General features: G+C 45.5%; 1 protein-coding gene across 1 annotated transcript in view; it reads right to left on the bottom strand.

Annotated features, from left to right (window-relative positions):
• The window catches only part of TSNAXIP1 (translin associated factor X interacting protein 1), a 1,372,321-nt gene that overhangs the window by 968,951 nt on the left and 379,275 nt on the right, over positions 1–24,095 (bottom strand). The window contains exon 5 of the mRNA XM_033941585.1: positions 5,604–5,697. Within this exon, the coding sequence (XP_033797476.1) occupies positions 5,604–5,697 (94 nt within the window). The remainder of the gene's footprint in view (positions 1–5,603; positions 5,698–24,095) is intronic.

Genomic DNA, 24,095 nt, shown 5'->3' with positions numbered 1-24,095 from the left:
TGTATCAAAGGCTTTGCTGAAATTCAAGTAAATTACATCTAGCATATGTCCTCGATCCAGCTCTCTGATCACCCAATCAAAAAAATTCAATCAGGTTCGTTTGGAGGCACATCTTCAAAAAGATATAAAAAGGATGGAGTCGGTCCAGAGAAAGGCTACTAAAATGGTATGTGGTCTTTATCATAAGGCGTATGGGGACAGACTTAAAGATCTCAATCTGTGTACCTTGGAGGAAATGCGGGAGAGGAGAGATATGATAGAGATGTTTAAATACCTACGTAATATAAATATGCATGAGTCGAATCTCTTTAATTTGAAAGGAAACTCTGCAATGAGAGGGCATAGGATGAAGTTAAAAGGTGATAGGCTCCGGAGTAATCTAAAGAAATACTTTTTTACAGAAAGGGTGGTAGATGCATGGAACAGTCTCCCAGAAGAGGTGGTGGAGACAGAGACTGTGTCTGAATTCAAAAGGGCCTGGGATAGGCACATGGGATCTCTCGAAGAGAGAAAGAGATAATGGTTACTGCAGATGGGCAGATTAGATGGGCCATTTGGCCTTTATTTATCATGTTTTTATGTTTCTATGTTTCTCTAAGGTTATACCTATACATTGTATCCAGCACCAGAGCCTTAGAACGGGACTCTGCAGTGCCTCCAGTGGCCACAGTCCAATATTACACTAGCGTGTGACTCAGGAAGGAGTCACCCTTCAGGGTTTACAGGAACTATACAAAAACCACCAACACAGTTCCAGGATGATAACAAAAGTAAATTTACTAGTCAAAAATAAAGTTCAGAATGGCTCAATCTCCCAACATTCTACCAAAAAAATGCACATAACAAAAAGAAATGTCCAGCAGAAAACTCTGGCAACATTCAGGATTTTCACTCCCAGTAGAAACAGTTCTCCCTGTGATTTACTCTTTCACAGAGCTGCTTTTCAGGTAAGCACAGTTCAGAGCACCAACATTCAAGTCCTGGAGAATATACTTTCTCACTCAAATATTCCTAGCAAAAGCACAGAAAGCCTCTAGCCTAAAATGGAGCAGGGATGGGCAAAGAGGAGTGTCTCAAGTTTGCTTAGAAAAAACATTAACTGCTTTTTAAAATTCCCACCCAGATGGAAGCAAATTTCTCCCCACAACACTCCCAGCTTTTCAATAAAGTGCACAGTTCAGGAAGTTCATGAATATGACTGGGAGCAGAAAAAGAACCCAGCCAACAATAGTAGGGAAAAAACCTCACAGTCTTTTGCTCATCTAGAGCTGATTGCCACTCCTACTTCCATCAGCACTGCACAAATCTTCAGCAGTCAGTTCCCCTTGCAACTCCATGGGCATCTCCTCATCAGTTGCTTGTAACTCTGAAGTGGCTTCAGCTTCATCCACTTCCATGGGCACACAGGCATTAACCTTGCTTGAGCCAGGCAGCTCCTCCCCAGGGAGAGCTCTAAGCTTCCTCCCTAACCTGCCTAACAGCTTGTTGAGCACTGCTGGCTTTTCAAGGGGGAAGACACACCTGAGTCAGTAACTAGCTGCTCCTCTCTTTGGCTCCCCCGGTCATGACCTGGATAATAGGTATTCTGCTTGCTCTCAGGTCTGGCTTTATACCCCTGGGTCTTAGCTCTGCTGTATTCATGAGGAAGTTTGTGTAGCGTTTTCCCAACCCCCGGCTCTGAGTTGCTAGCAGACTCACGGAGATCCAAATGGTGGTGGGGCCGAGTCCTGGGCACCCCCTTAGGTTTCCTGTCCCCTTTCCTTCTGGCACCCACAGGGACCTTGGCAGGCACTGAGTCTGCTGGTCACAACCTGTACTTTTGGGGTATTGCTAGTTGTTACCCAGCATGATTCCTAACTAACTTGAGTAACTGAACAATGTATGATTGTCACTTAAAATGCAACAGTTGTGATATAAAGAAAAGAAGATAGCATGTGATGTTGAGGACATCATCTTTTTTTTTTATTATTTCTTTATTCATTTTTTCATATTACAACAAGTGTATCAGAAAAATACATATAATCTTATAAACACACACTTGATTTTCCTTCATGAATACTTTAAGTACAATATATCATATTTATATTCATATTTTTATAATGTTTTAGATAATATGTAAATAATTTAATATGTATGACAAATATAAATAAAATAAAAAAGCCCCCCCAAGCCCTCCCTTCCTATTTCAGAAAATCTAACCTAATACTTCAAAATGCATTAATTAATTCATACATATTGTGAGGTAAATAAAATAATACCCACCCACATCCCCACTTAACAAATCTCTTATTATGGGAAAATGATATTAATCATTACAAAAATCTGCTAATGGTCTCCAAATCTTCAGACATCATCTTAAAGCCATGGGAAATGTAACGGGAAGAAAAAATAATGCATTTAAAGCAGACAAATTGATGAGGAAATGCTGGGGGACTGCATGGGGGATCGGCCCATGCACAGAACAGGAAGCTTGGGGGAAGCTAAACAATAGCAGTAGTCTTATTAAGAGCCCTGACTGCTATTGTGAACTAGAAGAGAGCAGAGAGTTTAAGCAACACATAGAATTAGTGAAGAAATGGTGTGTTGTTGCTGAGTAAAAATTTGTATCTTTTGTTCTGGAGTTTGGATGTGTATGACAGGGTGGAGTACTTATCACTGGCCTGTGGAGGGAGCTTGAGCAGTGGAGCTCATTCAGCCTGAGAGGAAAGCTAATTTGCATAAGAGCTGCAAATACTGCCAGGAACTGTCCACTCACCCTGAGTAGATTGTGGTGCTGAAAAGAACAGTTCTCAGCACAGAGACCTCAGAAGGTAAGGAGTTCTTTTGGGAGTTGGGAAGAGGAATGCTGGCTTTGGTCTAACTCCTGAAGGCCACTGCTGACAGGGGGCTTGGTTGAACATAGAAGAGTTACCAGGCTGCACACCCTCCCACCACTGGCCTTCCATTCTCAACTGTGGCCAGTGGTGGGAGGGTCTGCAAGGACCTATACACTAGGAGAGAAATCTGGCCCTATAATGAAGCTCAGTGGTGGGAGTATCTGCAAGGAAAGTGAAGAAGTAACCAGGGACTTGGAGCTGGAGTCAAGGGGCTTAGGCTTGACAACCAGAGGTGGAACCAGTGAAGGAAAATTCAGGAGTTTCCACAGTGCATGAATCAGTGAGAAGACAACTGAGGGGCTGGGAGAGCCTACAGTGTGTGTGTGCCGGATAAGACGACTAAATGATGGAGCAGCTAGGAGGCCTCGGTGTGTGTATCGGCAAGAAGATGACTGAGGGGCTGGGACAGCCCTTAGTGTATGTGTATCGCAATGGGTAGAGAAAGGAGTTTGAGATATTCCAGATCTCTCACGTTCTCTTCCTGCCCCAAGGTCTAGCTTCTCTCCCCTCTTTTTTCCCTACAACACCTCGCAGGTCTCTGCATCTCTCTTCCTTCCTTCTCTCCCCTGCCCGTCCCCCTCCCCCCAACCCATAGCCAAGGTTCTCTCCCTTCTCCAGGACCTGACACTTTTATCTCCCTCCCAATCCCATGATTCTCCTCCCAGCCCGGGTCTACCGAGGTCTCTGGTGGTCCAGCGGGGTCTTCGTGACATGAGCACAAACCTCTCGCTCCTGCCTCCATGTGGCTATCTTCTAAAATGGATGCTGTGACCTTTTGCGGCTGCTCACAGCATTTTCTGTACAACCACGGCAGCCATTTTAGAAGACGATCGTGCTCTTGCCACAAAGATCCCCCCCCCCCCAGTGGTCCACTAAGTACCTTGGTAGGCCCAGGGGGGAATCATAGGCTTGGGAGGAAGATTAAAGTGTTGGGGCCTGGAGAACTGCAGTCACATGGTAGAAGAGTTGCAGGTTGTCGACCCCTGGTCTAGTAAGTAAAGTTTTCCCTTTAACAGAATGCTGTACTTTAGACATAATAAATTACATGTTGAAATTACATAAAAAAATTATCAGACCATGGAACAAATTCCCAGATACAGTCAGAAACTTGTAAAAAGTTATTTCCTAAATCCAGGTTAAAGTCTATAAAGAATGTCCCTTTTCATGAGTCAGCTGAATAGGAATTGATTTAAATTGTAACAATTTCATATAAGATTTAAAAGCTGAAATATTGCTACCTGAGTCATCTTCTAAATGCAAGTTTAGGATTTTAGGTCCCCAATAATTAGTAATCTAGATAACTTACACCCCCACCCCATGTCTAAAGCACTTGCAGATGTACCCAAGGAAATTCTACATAGACTTTCAAACGACAGTTCCATGTTGACTTTATTTCAGCTTCTTCCCTCTGATTCCACCTTTTTTAGGATATCTGTAAAAGTACTCACTGTGAATACTGTGGCATTGGGGGGTGGGGGGTTAGCAGGATTTTACCCTTGAGCCAATAGCTTGAAAACCTTTAAAATAGCCCTCCATATAGCTTCCTTTATTTGAGCTAGAGCAGAGTTGCTCCATTCTGGTCCTTCACATCCACAGGCAGGCCAGGTTTTCAGGATATCCACAATGAATATGCATGAGAGAGATTTGCATACCAAGGAGGCACTACATGCAAATCTTTCTCATGCATATTCATTTCGGATATCCTGAAAACTTGGCCTGCATGTGAACCTCAAAGACCAGAATTGAGTAGCTCTGGTCTAGAGCAGTGCTCGCTGTGGACCAGTGCCGGTCCACAGAAATTTCCTGCCATTCCACAGAGCCAGCATGTGCATCAGGCCCAAAACAGTGTTCTTCAACTGCCTTCTCTTCAAGCCAGCTCCCTCTTCCTCACTGATTCACTGCACAAAGCCACGAGCAATGGCTCCTACGCACGTCCTGCGCCTGAACCAGAAGCCTTCTCTCTCACATTGCAACGTCAGAGGGAAGGCTTCCAGATGAGGCACGGGACACGCAAGGAGCCACTGCCCACAGTTTTGTACACTTCATCAGTGAGGAAGATAATACCGGGGCGGCATAAAATGGCCAGGTGGGAGCAGGCCAGAAGGTAAGGTAAACCATGGAGGGAGGGAGACAACAAAGGTAGGGGGGAATGATTTTATTTTTGAATTTAGTGATTTAATTATGTCAATTTTGAGAATTTACATCTGCTGTCAGTGTGCTTTGTGTAGTTTAATTTTGTGGTTAACCATTATGTGTTGTTAATAAGATTATATTGTGTATCTGTGAAAAATGAATGGAAAAAATAGTGTTACAATTAGTACTATTATGGGGGCGGGGTCTGGGGTGGAGATTGGGTAGAGATGGGCAGGGTCTGGCCCACGACTTAACCCAGTGTTCTTCAACTGCTGGTCCACAAACAGATGCCGGTCCACAGAATAATTATTTTATTTCTGCCGGTCCATAGGTGTAAAAAAGTTGAAAAACACTGGTCTAGAGGGTCAAAAACTTAATGATCCCTTATCTACTGGCAGAAGACTTGTTTAGTTTTCCATAATTTTTCTTTGTTATTGATTTAACAATTATAAGTTTGAGCAGTTCTCACATTCTTGTATTGCTTAATTATTTTAGTGATTTGGGAATATTGGTACTTTGTTAATCATTTGATCAGTTTTATTAGAAAAATACCAGACTTGTTCAGAATTATGTTAACTGAATGAAAGATCTTACCCAAAGTAATTTCATACTCGTTCTTTATAGCAGACAGCAAGGGCTTGTAGGTTTTGAAGTCCTCTATGAAAAACTCAAAAACTTCTCTATAGGGCTAAAGGAGGAAAATATTAGATATTATTTTGACAGAGGACAGATGACTTGAATCAAGATATAAACATTATATACCACAAAAAGTGCAATAATATTCATGTGTGAGGAAGGGTCATCCATTAATCGAAACTGAATTAAGTCTTGGAGTAATAATACATGTTGGTCCTTGTTTACTAAGCTTTGCTAAGATTTTGCAGTTAGTTACTCTGTGGTAACTATAAAACTACTGTTAACTATTAAGAGTATCCCCATCATTTTGCTCTGAAGTTAACAGAGAAAAACAAATTACTTACCTGTAGATCTCCGTGGCCAGCAGGATAAGTGGACCTCACTGATTTCACAGAATAAGTGACATCACTAATAGAGCACACAGCTTTTCCAGCTTAGTAAGTATATAGGTGCCAGCTGTATTTAATCTTCCTCTCCATGTTCCAAGTTTAGTGGGATCTGCCTGTTTCCATCAACTATATATTGGCATTTCCTGTGTAGTTTGTTTATTTTCGTTTTTAGCATGTTTTTTATTTCTTTATGATTTGATTAAATTAGGCTTCTTGGATTACTGCAACTAATTTATTTTATTTTATTTATTAATTTTTTCTTTTACCTTTCTGTCATGAATATTTGGTATTGTTTTCCTTTTTAATTGATGTGCACTGCACTGACGTATCGAAGAGCAGTATATAAATATAAAATAAACATATATGCTGTCTCGCATCGGGTGGGGCACTGCAAAAGCATGATTTGACTGGCTTTTCATGACTTTTAGGGGCCCCTTCCCTCCAATACAATCATAGAAAAAATTTTGGTTACATCAGAATATTTTGAAAATCACAATAAGCTCTCTTTGGAATTGGATTCAAAACCCATTTATCTTGTGGCATAATCACCAGTTGTGTACCTTCTCTCCTGCATGCCCACAAACAGTCTCCTGATGTGGATAGGAACATTCAGTGAAGTCATATTGGCATCAGGTACTACTGTAAAAGGATTTTCAGACTATTATGTATAGTGTATTTAGCTGTAATAGTAAACCTAGTATTACATGTATACCTACATAGGACAACTGATTTGGTATAAACATCCTAAATAATAAATCCTTACCCCCGCATGTGCTTTTAAAACTGCATGATCCCTGCCGCTGTGATTTCTGATCCGTGGCTGTGTTCCATTTTAGAACGTGGCAGCAGGGATCACTCTAGCCACTCCCCTCATCCCGCCCTCACTCACCAACCGCTGGAGGAAGCGCAGGCAAGCTCTCTCCCTGCCCGCGTCCTCACCGCCCCAAATGGTGCTGGCGGCGGCGGCTGCCGGGAGGAGGGCTTCGTGGAGCGCCGCCACCTGCCAACACCTTCACAGTCTCCTGAGCCATGTCTTCGCCACCCCGATTTCCGGGCGTGGTGGCCACCATTGCGCTCAGGGTGAAACTGCTTCCGACGTCTTCACGTTTCCGGCGCATGCAGGCATGTCAGTGGTGGCAAAGGAGGGTGTCGTGCGATGCAGGCGGGGATCGGAAAGGGTAAGGGAGCTGGCCAGAAACAAGTCAGTGGGGGTTGGGCTGGGAGGGGAGAGAAGCAATCTGCTTCGGGTGCTTCAAGGCCTGGCTTCTTCGGGCAGCAAAGCGTTTACAATTCGCTGCTGTTGCCGGCTTTAGACCTTCCTCTCTGGCGGGTCCTGTCTACTTTCTGTTTTCATGAAGACCCGACCCGACTGAGAAGAAGACCTGAAGCCAGCAACAGCAATGAATTGTGAATGCTGCTGCTGCCCGATGAAGTTCAAGGAGGAAAGGGAGCAGAGGGGGAGATAATGGCTTGGAGGGAAGAAGAGATGGCAGGACATGGAGAAGCCCTCTTGCCCCGCGGCACCCCAATGTTCCCCGATGACATCGGGGCAAGAGGGAGCCCAAGCCTTCCTGCCCCGGTCACCCGCGGCACACCCGATTACGATCAGGCCAGGAGGGAGCCCAAGCCCTCCTGGCCTCTCGTCCCCCACCCCCTTATACGATCGGGCAAGAGGGAGCTCAACCCCTCCTGCCCAGGCAGACCCCCTACCCCCCACCCCCCACTACAATATGGGCAGGAGGGATCCCAGGCCCTTCTGCCCGCACCACAACCCCCCCAACGTCCGCCCCCCCCAACCCCCCGATCAGCCCCCCCGCTGACCCGCAACCCTCCGCCAACCCCATGACCCCCCCTACACCCAATCCCACCCTGTAAAATGTTGGCCAGATGGACGGGTGCCAACCCGGCACATGTGCCAAAGGCCTCGCCCACAGGAGGGGCCTAAGATTCCCGGGCCTATTCTGGTTGGCCCAGGTGCATTAGGCCCCACCTTTGGGCAGGGTTTCAGATGCCTGGGCCTATCCGGTCCCATTCTGCAGCCGGCTGGCCTGCCGGACGGGCAAGTTTGGCACCCGTCCGTCCGGCCAACATTTTACAGGTATGGGGGGTGGGAGGTTGCGGTTCAGTGGAGGGGATGATTGGTGGTTCGGTCATTGGGAGGGGTTGTGTTGAGGGCAGGAGGGCCTGGGATCCCTCCTGCCCGTACTGTAGTGGGGGGTGGGGGGTAGGGGGTCCGCCTGGGCAGGAGGGGTTGGGCTACCTCCTGCCTGATCATGTAGGGGGCGAGAGGCCAGAAGGGCTTGGGCTCCCTCCTGGCCTGATCGTAATCGGGGGGGGGGGGGTGCCGCGGGTGCCCGGGGCAGGAAGGTTTGGGCTCCCTCTTGTCCCGATGTCGTTGGGGTACATTGGGGTGCCGCGGGGCAAGAGGGCTTGGGCTCCCTCTTGCCCCGATGTGTGGGGGAGATGTATCATGGCAGGAGAGATGCCTCATCTCCCCTACCGCGATGCCATCACTCCTCTACCCGAACTGCCGCAGCCCACGGCAGGAGAGATAGGGCATCTCTTCTGACGCGGATCGTAGCAGTTCAGATAGAGGAGTGATGGCATTGCGGTTGGGGAGATGAGGCATCTCTCCTGCTGCGATCATTGCTGTAGGGGGTAGGCAGGTTGCTGGGGCCGCTGAGCTGATTGCAACAGCCACGATCAGCTGAGCAGCCCCTTTTTCGGCACAGACCTGTTTTGACTTTGTCTAAGTCAAAACGTATATGTGCCGACTAGGCAACTTGCGTAAGGTTTTGGTTATACCTGCTGCACGCCTAGGTGTAGGTCGGCCCACCTTCCGCCCACCGCCTGCCCTGCCGTCGGTGAACGTTGAGGTGCCGCGGGGCAAGAGGGCTTGGGCTCCCTCTTGCCCCGATGTTGTTGGGGAACGTTGGGGTGCCGCGGGGCAAGAGGGCTTGGGCTCCCTCTTGCCCCGATGTTGTTGGGGAACGTTGGGGTGCCGCGGGGCAAGAGGGCTTTCTGTCTGTCTTTCTTTCTTTCTGTTTCTCTTCTCTCGGCTGTCCACCACAACCCCTTCCCTGCTCCCCCTGTCCAGCAGTAGCCTTTCTACCTTCTTTTTACCTCCCCCCTGGCCAGCAGCACCCCTTCACTGCTCCCCCTGTCTAGCAGCAGCCCTTCTCCCTTCGTTTTACCTCCCCCCTGTCCAGCAGCACCTCTTCACTGCTCTCCCCTGTCCAGCAGCAGCCCTTCTCCCTTCGTTTTATCTCTCCCCTGTCCAGCAGCACCTCTTCCTTGTTCCATAATACCTGCTCCCAAACTGCCGTTTCTACCCACCCTCCATCCCGGCTTCCTGTCCTCTTCTGACCCACTGGCATGAACTGCTGCCGCCACCGCTGCTCTTCATTCGCGTCTGCCCTCCTCTTCGAAGCCCTCCTCTATTTCTGTCTGACTGTCAATGTCCCTGCCCACTGTCTGTGCCGCTTCTCCCACCTACCTTTTTTTTTTCAATCACATTGTACAGTGAAGGGCAACCGGCGCATAGTAACCACTGCAGGATAGAGGAAACAGACATAGGCGCACTCGTACCAAACCGTCAAGCGCGTACACGCTGAACGTGCCGAAAGCGTGCACGCCGCATGCTTTAACATTTCTTTGCCAGCCATGGAGTTACGGATCACGGAGGCAGGGGTCATGCAAGTAAGAGTGTGCATGCCGCGCTTAGGATTTTATTATTAGTGATGGTTTATATAACTAAGAAACAACAGTTAGTGATCAGCAATACATCAAGGAGGAGGTGAAAATAAGGGCCAGGGATTGACATCACTACCCATTAAGCTTTGTAATTACACAATTAGTGTTTAATCAAGTGGGTTTTGGAGAACCTTTAGCCCTCTTTCCTGTACTGGACAATCTGAAGTGATTTGCCAGAGTTTTGTTAAAGTTTGCTTGTATCTGTTACAAATCAATTTTTGGCTTATTACCTGGGTACCTTGTCTCCCATTTTTCTTTGAATACCCCAAATAAGGTTACACGCAGAGTCTGTTTGTTTACATTTCCTTCAGTTAAATTATGTTGTTACAAAAGATTTTTTGAGAGAACTCTCTTTTCAAACTGCCAAATTGAATGGTTGGTTTGATAAAATTATGTTAGGATCCTCTTCTTATCTTGATTTTAGAAAATTATTGAAGACCCAACTATTTGAAAAATTTGTATCCTAACTGGTTTTCTCATTTAATAATTTTATGCTTCCGTTATGTAGTGTATTACCTTTTAAATTGCATTTTTACTGTATGTTCGGTTCTTATTTGTTGTAAACTGCTCAGAACCATTCTTTTAAATTGTACTTTTTTGTACAATTGTACTGTAGGATTAGTTCTTTTGTACTGTAGGATTAGTTTTGTTGTACAATTGTACTGTAGGATTAGTTCTTATTTATTTTTACATTGTTTAGAACTGTACTTTCCTTTTAAATTGTACTCTTCGCTGTATGACTAGTGCCTAGAATCATTTTTGGTTAGGCGGTATATAAAAAATAAAATTATTATTATTGTGGATGTTTCCAGTTTACCTCACTTCACCATCTTCTAGATCCTGCTAGTGAAGCTTACACTATCACCTGTGCAGTGTTAAAGTCAACATGGGAGGGATACCAATGTTATGCCGCTACTCATAAAACCATCACTGGACCTTACCTGCTCTTCCAATTATCAACCTATTTCCCTCCTCTCCTCCTTATCCAAGTACTTGAATGTGCTGTTCACTGCTGCTGTCTTGACTTTCTCTCATCTCAAACTATCCTTGACCTGCTTCAATGCCACTGTCCAGATTCTTATTAATGGTGACCTTACCTCCCGCTTTAACTTGGAAAGAAGAACCTGATAAGACTGCCCCCATTGCTTATCTTTTTGTACTTTCTTTGGAAACATTGGCAGCACAGATTTGGAGAGCTTCCTCGAACACTGGTATACTCATTGGTTAACATGAGTTTAAAATTAATCCCCGGGACCAGATGGCATCCATCCAAAGGTAATCAAGGAACTAAAAGGGGCTAAAGCTGAACTGCTTCAACTAATAACCAATCTATCAAATTGGGAAGGATTCCGGAAGACTGGAAGGTGGCGAATATTACGCCGATCTTCAAGAAAGGTTCGAGGGGAGATCCGGGAAACTACAAACCGGTGAGTCTGACCTCGGTACCAGGAAATATGGTAGAGGCGCTGATAAAAGACCGCATCATTGAGCACATTGACGGACACAATCTGATGAGGACCAGCCAGCATGGCTTCATCAAAGGAAGATCTTGCTTGACGAACTTGCTGCATTTCTTTAAGGGAGTAAACAGGCGGATAGACAAGGGTGATCTGGTCAACATTGTATATCTGGATTTTCAGAAGGTGTTCGACAAGGTTCCACATGAACGACTACTTCGAAAAATTGCGATCCATGGAATTGAGGGTGAAATACTCACATGGATTAAAAACTGGCTGACGGATAGGAAAAAGAGAGTGGGGGATAAATGGACAATACTTGGGCCCGTGCTCTTCAACATATTTATAAATGATCTGGAAATTGATACGATGAGTGAGGTGATTAAATTTGCAGATGATACAAAGTTTTCAGAGTAGTGAAGACGCAGGAGGATTGCGAAGATCTGAAACATGACAAACATGCTCGAGAAATGGGCTGTGACATGGCAAATGAGGTTCAAAGTGGATAAGTGTAAGGTGATGCATGTCGGTAACAAAAATCTTATACACAAATACAGAATGTCCGGGGCAGTTCTTGGAGAGACTCCCCAGGAAAGAGACTTGGAGTATTGGTCGACAAGTCGAAGAAGCCGTCCACGCAATGTGTGGCGGCGGCGGCGAAAAGAATGCTAGGAATGATTAAGAAGGGAATCACGAACAGATCGGAGAAGGTTATCATGCCGCTGTACTGGGCCATGGTACGCCCTCACCTGGAATACTGCGTCCAGCACTGGTCACTGTACATGAAGAAAGACATGGTATTACTTGAAAGGGTCCAGAGAAGAATGAATAAAATGGTAAAGGGGCTGGAGGAGTAGCTGTACAGTGAGAGATTAGAGAAACTGGGCCTCTTCTCACTTGAAAAGAGGAAACTGAGAGGGGACATGATAGAAACATTCAAGATACTGAAGGGAATAGACTTAGTAGATAAAGACAGGTTGTTCACCCTCTCCAAGGTAGGGAGAACGAGAAGGCACTCTCTAAAGTTAAAAGGGGATAGATTCCGTACAAACGTAAGGAACTTCTTCTTCACCCAGAGAGTGGTGGAAAATTGGAACGTTCTTCCAGAGGCTGTTATAGGGGAAAAACACCCTCCAGGGATTCAAGACAAAGTTAGACAAGTTCCTGCTGAAACAGAACGTACGCAGTTAGGGCTCTGGTCTTTGATCTAAGAGCCACCGTGGGAGCAGACTGCTGAGCACAATGGACCACTGGTCTGACCCAGCAGTGGCAATTCTTATGTTCTTATTTGCGAATGATATGCTTATTGGGTACTGCTACTTGAGGGCTCCCTCAGCTTATCTCAACTATTAGGAGTTTTGGGTCATCTTCGGGCCTGCAAATCAACTTTGAGAAATCAGAAGCCATAGTGGTATCCAATAATTGTAGGGCTTACTCTGGTCCTTTGTTTCCTCTCCAGTGGTCGAAGGGACCCTTGAAATATCTAGGGGTATTTTTGCATAAGGATAGTAAAAATATTTTGGATAACTGCATACTATTAAGAATTTGTGTCATCGCTGGAGGGATTTTACAGTATCTTTTCTCAGTTGGGTTGCCTTAGTTAAAAATGGTTTTGCTTCCTAAGATACTGTATCCCTTACTGATGCTGCCCCTGTGGGTCAAGAGCAAAGATGAAGGCTGGTATAGAGGGATAGTGACTTCTTTTATTTGGAAATCTAAATGAGCTTGTATTAGTTTCACTAAACTGGTTAGAGAAAGATCATCTGGGGAGTAAATTTACTGGATTTGCGACTTTACAATGTTGCAGCCTTACTTCAGTAGATACACGATCTCCACACTGGAGTCTACAAATTTGCTCCTGGTTATCTTTGGGTGGAGCTGGCTGCCCCTTGGTTGTTAACTAATTCCAAAAAACGGGGAGGATACCCTAGCACCCCCCCCCCTCCCATTCTCATCCGCCACTATGACCGTGCTAGCTTTAGAGCAGTGGTTTTCAACCTTTTTACACCCATGGACCAACAAAAACAAAATAATTATTTTGTGGACCGGCAAACTACTAGGACTAAAATTTAAAAACCCTGTTTCTGCCCCATCTCCGCGAGCTCGGTCACCTCAGTAACTATAGAAAAATAGACAAATATAGTGCAAAATATAGGCAGCAGATATAAATTCTCAAAACTGACACGTTTGAAAATAAAATCATTTTTCCTACCTTTGCTGTCTGGTGATTTCACGAGTCTCTGATTGCGTTTCAATCTGTCTGTGTATCCTTTCTTTCTTTCTGCACTCAGGCTCAAGAATTGTCCCTTTCTATTCCCTCCCTCTTTCCTTCCTATGTCCTTAGTGCCCCCGGTGCCTCCTTCCCATGTCTTTAGTGCCCCCAGTGCCTCTTTCCCAAGTCATTAGTGCCCCTTCCTGTCTTTAGTGCCCCCATTGCCTCCTTCCCATGTCTTTAGTGACCCCAGTGCCTCCTTCTCATGTCCTTAGTGCCGTCTCATTCCCATGTTCTTAGTGCCCCCAATGCTTCTTTCCCATGTCCTTAGTGTCCCTTCCAGTCTTTAGTGCCCCCAGTGCCTCCTTCCCATGTCTTTAGTGCCCCCAGTTCCCCCTTCCCATGTCCTTAGTGCCCCCAGTTCCTCCTTCCCATGTCTTTAGTGACCGTGTCTCCTTCCCATGTCCTTAGTGCCCCCAGTGCCTCCTTCCTATGTCCCTCTCACTGCCTTCCACACTTTGTCCCACCCTTAAAGCCAGCCTGCCTGCCATGTCTACTTCTCTCCCTCCCTCCCTGGCCAAAGCCAGCCTGCTTGCCTGCCTACTTCCTTCCATCCCTGCCGCGCAAAAAAAGAAAAAAAGCCTCCCTCCTTCCTTTCTCCGGGTCGGCTGCTATCTTACCGCCCTGCTGCTGCTACTGCTAAAGCTGACACGAAGTCTTCTTTCCGATGTCAAAATTGACATCGGAAAGAAGACTTCCTTTGGGCTTTAGCAGCAGCAGCAGGGCGGTAAGATAGCAGCCGACCCGGGGAAAGGAAGGAGGGAGGCTTTTTTTTTTTTGCGCGACAGGTAGGGACAGGAAATTATCACCTGTCCCGTTGTCCCCGAGCACAGCTTCAGCACGCTGTCCCGAAGCTATGTGTGGGGACAACGGGACAGGAGGTCTGAAAACGGGACCTATGGTCACCTTAATCTTGCCGGCCCTGTGCAGACTGGCAGAAATTTCCTGCGGACCAGCATCGGTCTGCGGACTGGCGGTTGAAGAACAGTGCTTTAGAGCAGTGGTTCCCAACCCTGTCCTGGAGGAACACCAGGCCAATTGGGTTTTCAGGCTAGCCCTAATGAATATGCATGAAGCAAATTTGCATGCCTATCACTTCCATCATATGCAAATCTCTCTCATGCATATTCATTAGGGCTAGCCTGAAAACCCGATTGGCCTGGTGTTCCTCCAGGACAGGGTTGGGAATCACTGCTTTAGAGGACACAATAAGGGTGAGAGATGACAATTCAATTTAGTGGCCTGGAGAACAGTAACTACCAAAAAAGGGGCAGCCAGCTCCGCCCAAAGATAACCAGGAGCAAATTTGTAGACTCCTGTATCCACCGAAGTAAGGCTGCAGCATTGTAAAGTCCATTTTTTACATTGGGCAGGCAAAATTGCAGATATATTGGTCAGGTATTTTAGTTGGGAAAGGGGGATATTCCCAACTATCAAGTTTGTCAGTATGATCATGTGATCGGGCTGAGCGGTCATTACCCATCACACATATGTTCCCCAGTACTTCTAGTCTTCCTTCTTTGTCATCAGGCTCTGTTAAAACACAAGACTCACACTCTTAACTCTCATTCACTTATAAAGTACCCATACCTGTTTTTATCATTCCCTCCATGAGAAATTCCCTAATCTCTATTTGGCCTGTTTGCCTGAGTTAATTAGATTGCAAGCTCTATTCAGCAGGGATTGTCTTACATGTTAATGTACAACACTGCGTGCGTCTAGCAGCGTTAAAGAAATTATAAGTAGTAGCAGTAACAAAAAGGAAGAAGGATGAATAAAGGCAGTGAATGAAGAATGAAAGAACAGCAGAAAAGGAGAGAAGTGGAACAGGGAGATTCAGATAATGTGGTGGAAGAACCAAAGGAGGAAGTTCTTGAGAAAGCTAGGAAAAGGCCAAAATATAATACTGAGTATATAACCAACCTTGCCAGTTTAAATTGATCCAATTGCTAGATGGAAAATGACACGTGAACAGGATGAGGGGGGGGGGGGGGAGGCAACCAGAATTGCATTTAGAAAACCAATAGATTTTACTCACAAGGAGGTGACAGATATTTTTGTTTGATTTACACATCAAACAGGAGAACCTCTTATAAAGTGAGCAGTTCGGTTATATGGTCATGGGGATGGAAGAATTAATTTAGACCCTATAGACACTTGCTAATTTATTACATTGAGCAAGGAGTCACAGGTGCAAGATGCATTCAGGAATTTACTGGACTGAGAGAGTCAACAAAGATTGCTACTGCTGCCTGGATAAATGCAGGACTCAAAACTCACTTGGATATTGCTTTGGTGATTGATCACAACAAGAGGAGGGCTCAAGCAAGAATCATGAAAAAATTGAGAAGTACGATTTAGGGAGGAACTGCAGCAGAATGGCACCAGTTACGTTTTCTTTGATGGTCATTGTGAAGATACCAGGGTCATGTTAAAGACAGAAGAGAATAGCAAAATGCATCACGATATAGTGAAAGAGGAACATACATTACACAGTTTGTATGGAGCCAGGAGGCCGATGTCTGTGGCATTTTGTTCTGCAAAAGCAACTATAGAGAAGACTCACGCAGAAATAATTGCTAATAACTTGGTTGCAAAACTGAGAGAAAGAAGAGTTTTGTTTACTCCTCAAGCTATTGGGGATGATTCCTGCAATGTAAACACTGGTTGGAAGGGATGAGTGATGCATTATGTTGAGAAGCTACATAGGAAGCTGGTATGGATTGTTTATAATCTGCACACAGGCCAACTACCATTCAGGCACTTGGGGGCAAATTCTATAAGAAGTGCCCAAAAGATAGGTGCCAATATAGGCGCCACTCAGTCCAATTCAGGGAAAAATGGCCGCTCTTTAGTGAATTGCACTGAGCTAATCACAAAGTGCCTATCTCAAATAAGCGTGCTTAAGCAGCTATTTTCAAGGCGCTTTGATCATGGGCGCGCTTTAGTGAATCACCTAGTGACATCAGCGTGCTTGACATCATTGATGTGTTTACAGAAGCTGCAGCATGATGTTAGGCAGAAGACAGCCTAACTTTTTTCTGGCTGACTCTACACTCCTAGTCAGCCTCTTTATTGAGAAAGAGTACCACTATTTTGTGGTTCCAGGTCACATAAGGAGCTATCTCTGATATAGGTAAGGGGGAATGGATAAATGGGAAAAGGAGGGAAGTAGAAATTGGAAGTGGGAGAGGAAAGTACTTGGGACCTGGGTTGGGGACAGAGGAGGGAAATATGCAGTTACTAGATGTCTGGATTTACCAGGACATGTCCTCTTTATAGAGGACTGGCTGGATGTCTTCCTGAACTGAAGGGAGTGTGTCCTGATTTTTGACATACTCTCTCCAGTCCAGTTCTCACCTTAGAGAGAGCGTGTCCAAACCCTGGACACACTCCTTCCAATTAAGGAAAACATCCAGTGGATGGAGAATTCAACTTTGGCTCAAGGTTATAAATACATCAAATGAAGTGTGAATAATCTGTTGCATGATACACCCCATTCCCAACTCTCAGGAAAAGAGTACTAGAGAGAATACTCACGTTTGCTGTTCAGCACAGAAAATGGCCATTTTGGGGCACACTACCCTGACATCATACCATCATCATCAATATGCACCCAGGTGGGACAAGCACAGCAAAAATTGACTTTGTCAAGCTTATGGGATATGTAGGAATACTTGGCCATATACGTGTTTGATATGGTTTTGAACTCCCTATCTGGTGAACACAAGGCAACATCCTTAGTTGGTGAGCCACAGAAATTTGCTTCTAGAGGCTGCTCACTGACATATGGTAAGGAAGTGGCTGTGAAACTACATGAATTAGAAATTAGAAGGAGGAACTGAACAGAGCTAAAATCTGATATGGATAAGCAAGCAGCCTTAGCTGCTTTGTGTTCCCCGTGTGGTGGGTCCATTTCCACTTTTTTTGTCAACAGGTATCTAACAGTCGCCACTTCTAGAAACAAGCTGCTATGGCTCATTAGTCTCAACTGTTGCCTTGTGTTCACATTAGAAACAAGCAGCAATGCTAAACATAGTGCTGACACACCTCATAGGAGAAGGAAGTCCTTATATCAAGCTGCATGACTAATGTGATCATACGTCCGTTTTGAGATCCCCTGTCCCACTGTCCCCACGCGCAGCTTCGGGACGCTGAAATGTCCTGTTTCAGAGACAGCGTCCCGAAGCTGTGCGTGGGGACAATGGGACAGTCAATCACGGAGCCTAGGCTCTCTCCCTACTTCCCCACCCGCCGCCACAACTGCAGGAAAGGAAGGGCCAGGCGCCAGCCCACAAGCCTTCCCCCCGACATCAATTCTGATGTCGGAGAGGAAGTTCCAGGCCAGCCAGGCAGTGATTGGCTGGCCTGGAGCCTCTCTCCGAAGTCAGAATTGACGTCGGGGGGAAGGCTTGTGGGCCGGTGCCTAGCCCTTCCCTTCCTGCAGTTGCAGCGGCGGCGGGCGGGAAGCAGCAGTGGGTGGCGGTGGTGCCGGACCGGGGGAGGTTGTAAGCAGAAGAATTGGTGGTAGGCCAGGCATCGGTGCTGGAAGGAGGGAGGCAGACAGGCAGGCTGGCTTTGGTGCAGCAGGGAGAGAGGGAGGCAGGCTGGCTGGCTTTGGGGGAGGGGATGGGACAAAGGCTGGAAGGCAGTGAGGGGGACATAGGAAGGAGGAAGGAAGGAGAGAAAGAGTCAGAGAAAGGGGGGGTTGGTAAGCAGTAGAAATATTAGAGAGAGAAAGACCTGGACCAAAGGGGAAAGACAGGAGGCAGATGCAGGACTATGGGAGGTGCAGACAGAGGGGGAGAGGTAACAGAGGGAAAAGAGAGAGAGACCTGGACCCACAGGGGATGGGGTTGAATTACGAATGAAAGAATGGATGCACAGTCAGAAGGAACTGCAACCAGATACTCATGAAATCACCAGACAACAAAGTAGGAAAAATGATTTTATTTTCAATTTAGTGATCAAAATGTGTCAGTTTTGAGAATTTATATCTGCTGTCTATATTTTGAACTATATTTGTCTATTTTTCTATAGTTAAGGTGACATTGCATATTTTAAAGCCATCTGCCTTGACATCTTTGAAAAAACACACAAAAATAATGATAATTAACATTTTCTCTGCGTACAGTGTGCTTTGTGGGTTTTTTTTTTATTTTATGGTTACCATTATGAATTAATAAGATATTGTGTGCACATGAAAAATGAATGGAAGAAATTGGGGGTGCGGCTCCTTCAATAGTGTGCTTATGCTTCAGATGAGACACTTGCAAAGAATCGACTCCTTGCATACAGAGTGTGGAATCCTCTCAAGGCACTCCCAAGGACTCGACTCCTTGTATAGAGTGAGGAGATCGAGCTCGAAGCTCAGCCAAGGACTCGACTCCAGGTGTTATTGCTGAATGCTCAGGCTGGACTGCAGGAAGCAGAGTCAAGGCAGAAGAAGTATGTTTGGTAAAGATAGTGCCCAAATGACGATCCAAAATGGTCTGGATCAGAGCCTCCAATCGTGACTCTGAGACTGGAGGATCTGGTACTTTTGGTGCAGGAAAAGTCTCAGAGGAAGAAGAGGAAGAATGACTCTTCGACTTGTAGACATGCTTCTTAGGCAGCCTGATAACTATGCTGGCACCTGACTAGATGAAGACTTAGCAGATTTACTTGAGCTCAAGGTCCCATTGAACGAGGCAGGCTTGATCAAAGACGAGGTCGAGGCAGAAGGCGGAACCCCGATGAGAAGCTTGACTGGATGCGAGGTCGAGACTGGGGCAAGCGGATCCATACTGCCAAAGAGTTTTTCCACCTGAACCCAACGATGCTTGCGGGCTCGAGGTTGAAGGGTAGCACAGAGGGCACACGACCCCGGATGACAGTCAGGTCACAAACACTGAATACACCACTCCACTTCTAAGTCCGAGGTAAGTACACACACCAAAAGCATTACTTTAGGACTCAGCAAACATAAGGTATGGAGGGCTATGTATGTTAATGCACACAGTTTGGACAATAAAATTCTGGAATTGGAGATGGAAATAAGGAATGCCGACCTAGACGTGGTAGCGATATCTGAGACTTGGTTCACGGTCTCTCATGGGTGAGATATGGCTATACCGGGTTACAACTTACTTCGTCATGACAGAGAGGGTAAGTTAGGAGGAGGGGTAGCACTATACACTACAGAAGACATCAAGACTACCAGAATCACAGATTTCAAATACACCGGGGAATCTCTCTGGGTGAACCTGGCCAGAGGAAATGAAAAATGCCTGTATCTCGGTGTGGTATACAGCCCTCCAAGACAACAAGAAGACAAGGATATAGAATTAATCGAAGACATAGAGAACATCATTTTGCGTGGGGATACAGTACTGTTAGGGGACTTCAATATGCCCGATGCAGAGTGGAACACACTTTCCATGACAACCAGCGGCAGCAGAAGACTATTAACCGCCATAAAAGGAGCAGATTCAAACAAAGGGTATTGGAGCCCACTAGGGACCAGGTGATACTGGACCTTGTACTCACCAATGGAGAAAGCGTCTCGGAGGTTTCGGTGGGTGATACGCTAGCCTCCAGTGACCACAACATGGTATGGTTCAACCTCAGGAACGGTTTCACTAGGTCAAACACAACAACAAAAGTCCTCAACTTTCAGGGCACTGACTTCGAACGCTTGAGATTTCGTCCATCATGCATTGCAAAACCAAGCTGAAACCGATAATTTAGAGGTTATGTGGTCATCCCTGAAATCTACCCTACATGAAGCAACAAACCGCTATATAAAGACAGTAAGCAAACGACAGAGAAACAACAGATCCCAGTGGTTCACAGCAGAAATTTCAAACCTCGTTAAAGAAAAGAAGAAAGCATTTATTTCCTACAAACAATCAGGTAAAAGGGAGGCAAAAGAAGTCTATCTGACCAGGTCTAAAGCTGTCAAAATGGCAGTCAGAGAGGCCAAGCTTCGAATAGAGGAGAACCTAGCAAAGAACATTAAGAAGGGGGATAAATCCTTCTTTAAGTATATTAGTGACAGAAAAAGGAACAAAGATAGTACGACCTAGAAAACCGGAAGGGAATTATGTAGAATCGGACTCCGATAAAGCCGAACTACTAAATGAATACAGTCTTCACTTGCGAGGCGCCGGGATGCGGTCCACAGCTACAGACAAGGAAAAGCTCGGAAGACCCGTTTCGAAATTTCGAGTTTACACCCAGCAGCCTCTGCTGTGAATTATCAAGACTCAAAGTAAACAAAGCCATAGGACCGGACAACTTAAACCCCAGGGTGCTTAGAGAGTTATGTGATGCCCTGGCGGAACCATTAGCCGTGCTCTTCAATCTCTCTCTGAGTATGGGAAGAGTCCCCTTGGACTGGAAAACAGCTAACGTTATTCCACTCCACATAAAGGGCTGCAGGAAAGAGACTGCGAATTACAGACCGGTGAGTCTCATGGAAACACTAATCAAACAAAAATTAGATATGCTCCTGGACGAGGAGAACCTACGGGATCCCCACCAACACGGATTTACCAAGGGAAGGTCCTGCCAATCAAATCTAATTGGCTTCTTTGACTGGGTAACAAGAAAGCTGGATGCAGGGGAGTCCCTGGACGTCATGTACTTGGACTTCAGTAAAGCTTCTGATAGCATCCCACACTGCAGGTTATTGAACAAGTTGAAGTCAATGGGATTAGGGCAGGGGTGTCAAAGTCCCTCCTTGAGGGCCGGAATCCAGTCGGGTTTTCTGGATTTCCCCAATGAATATGCATTGAAAGCAGTGCATGCAAATAGATCTCATGCAGATTCATTGGGGAAATCCTGAAAACCCGACTGGATTCTGGCCCTCGAGGACCGACTTTGACACCTGTGGATTAGGGGAAACATTAACTGCATGGGCTAATGATTGGCTAAGCGGTAGACTTCAGAGGGTAGTGGTAAATGGTACGCCATCCAAAACGTCGGAGGTGACCAGTGGAGTGACGCAGGGCTCGGTCTTGGGCCCGATCCTCTTCAAAATATTTGTGAGTGACCTGACTCAAGGGCTTAAAGGTAAAATATCATTATTTGCCAATGACGCCAAACTATGCAACTTAGTAAGTAAAAACACTTTGCCCGACAGTATGACGCAGGACCTACTTCTTTTGGAACTCTGGTCCTCGACTTGGCAGCTAAGCTTCAATGCTAAAAAATGTAAAGTCGTGCACCTTGGCAGCAGAAATCCGTGCAGAACTTACACACTAAATGGTGAAACCTTAGCCAGGACCAAAGCAGAACGTGATTTGGGAGTGATCATTAGCGAAAACATGAAAACTGCCAATAAGGTGGAGAAGGCTTCATCCAAGGCAAGACAAATGATGGGTTGTATCCGTAGGGGTTTTGTCAGCAGGAAGCCCGAAGTCATAATGCCGTTGTACAGATCCATGGTGAGACCTCATCTGGAATATTGTGTACAATTCTGGAGACCACATTACCAAAAAGATGTGCTGAGAATTGAGTCGGTTCAATGATGGCCACCAGAATGGTCACGGGGCTCAAGGATTTCCCGTATGAAGAAAAAGCTGAATAAATTGCAGCTGTACTCAATCAAGGAACGAAGAGAGAGAGGAGACATGATCGAGACATATAAATATATCACGGGCCGTATCGAGGTGGAAGATGATATCTTCTTCCTTAAAGGACCCTCGGCCACAAGAGGGCATCTGCTGAAAATCAAGGGAGGGAAATTTCATGGAGACTCCAGGAAGTATTTCTTCACCAAAAGGGTGGTCGATCATTGGAATGAACTTCCACTACAGGTGATTGAGGCCAGCAGCGTGCTAGATTTTAAAAGTAAATGGGATATACATGTGGGATCTCTAGGATGGTAAAGCCAGGGGGGTGGGTCATTAGTGTGGGCAGGGGGGGTGAGTCATAGAGTGGGCAGACTTGATGGGTTATGGCCCTTTTCTGCCGTCTTTTTCTAAGTTTCTATGTAGGTCAGTGAGAGAGATCGCGTGCTGGCAACGGCTACACTTCTTGAAGCCTGTAACCTGCCTGGACATAGACAGAAAGATGGCCTCAGCAAAATCGAAACCCACCGGCGGAGGCCGCAAAGCAGGCCCTGCCGTGATAAAAGAAAGTAAAGTCTTTTATTTATTTATTTTTTAAAAACGCGCACAGAAAAAAACATAGCGACCCTGAAAAATAACAAAACACGAGCCACGGTGAAAGAAGGCATGAGGTTTAGAATTGAGTCTAGTGCAGAGCGTCAAAAACACAACTTCTCGGCTCTGCGGAAAACAGAGAACTGAGGAGATGCGCGCCCTTGCATGGGCGGGAAGGCATTCGCACATGCGTCATGTGGCAGTCGCCGAACTTTCTAAGTTCTGCAAGCAAATCAGCTTGCGAAGCTGTCCGCATCAGGGCTCCATGGATGACGTCACCCACATGTTGAGAATAGGCTGCCTGCTTGTCCTGGGATAATAAATTAATGTAAACCGTTCTGAGCTCCCCTGGGAGAACAGTATAGAAAATTGAATAAATAAATTTAATAGCTAACCTCAGTTTCGAGTAAGGTTCTTTCTCTCCTATCTTACTGTGACTGTTAGAGAATCCTAGAGCTAATGAGCACGTAGTGGAACACAGTGATAAGCCAAAGTGTCAAAAAACGGAAGTAAAAAAATAGTATAAAACTTACCATGAACCTGTATATATCAGAAGTGATGTCTGACCAAAGGTCTTTATATAAGCTTGCTACGAAGCAAAAAAAGAACACTGTGGGAAAGTGAACAAGAAAAAACTGAAACTTGTGGCTCTGTGGCAAGAAAATGCCGACTGTCAAACTGTGACTGTTAGGGAATCCAAGAGCTAAAGATTGCATAGTAGAACACAGTTAAAATAGCATTTACACTATGGTTTGCCACCTTGGTTTATCATTAGTTTTATGCTATTTTAACTGTGTTCTACTAAGCAATCTTTAGTTCTTGGATTCCCTAACAGTCACAGTTTGACAGTCGGCATTTTCTTGCCACAGAGCCACAAGTTTCAGTTTTCTCTTTTTCACTTTCCTGCGGTGTTCTTTTTTTGCTTCGTAGCAAGATTATATAAAGACCTTTGGTCAGACATCACTTCTGATATATACAGGTTCATGGTAAGTTTTTTTACTTCCATTTTTTGACACTTTGGCTTATCACTGTGTTCCACTACGTGCTCATTAGCTCTAGAATTTCCTAACAATCACAGTTCAGAAGTATGCATTTCTTTACCACCGAATTGCAAGTATTATTTACTTTTTGCTCACTTATGTTTTGGGATGTCTTTCATTTATAACAAACTTCCTTTTGTGGAATACCGCCTTAAGTTTTCGTTGTTCCATGTTCTCAATCTATGCGCTCTGGGATCAGGCATTGCTCCCTGCGCATCATTTATTGATAGGTTGATTGGCCTCCGGATTAAAAATTTTCCCTTCCTTCATTGTCTGTTCAGCTGGTGTTTTGCTTGTTACTCTCTAATTATGATGCTAATGTTTCTGCTTTTTTGGCTGCGAGCAATGTCATAATACTTTTACTTGTAGTGATTGTTAGCTCCCCTGTGC

The sequence above is a fragment of the Geotrypetes seraphini genome, chromosome 4, assembly GCF_902459505.1.
Source record: "Geotrypetes seraphini chromosome 4, aGeoSer1.1, whole genome shotgun sequence".
Lineage (NCBI taxonomy): Eukaryota > Metazoa > Chordata > Amphibia > Gymnophiona > Dermophiidae > Geotrypetes > Geotrypetes seraphini.
The sequence above is the reverse complement of the archived record's forward strand: the minus strand, read 5'-3'. Positions and strand labels throughout refer to the sequence as shown.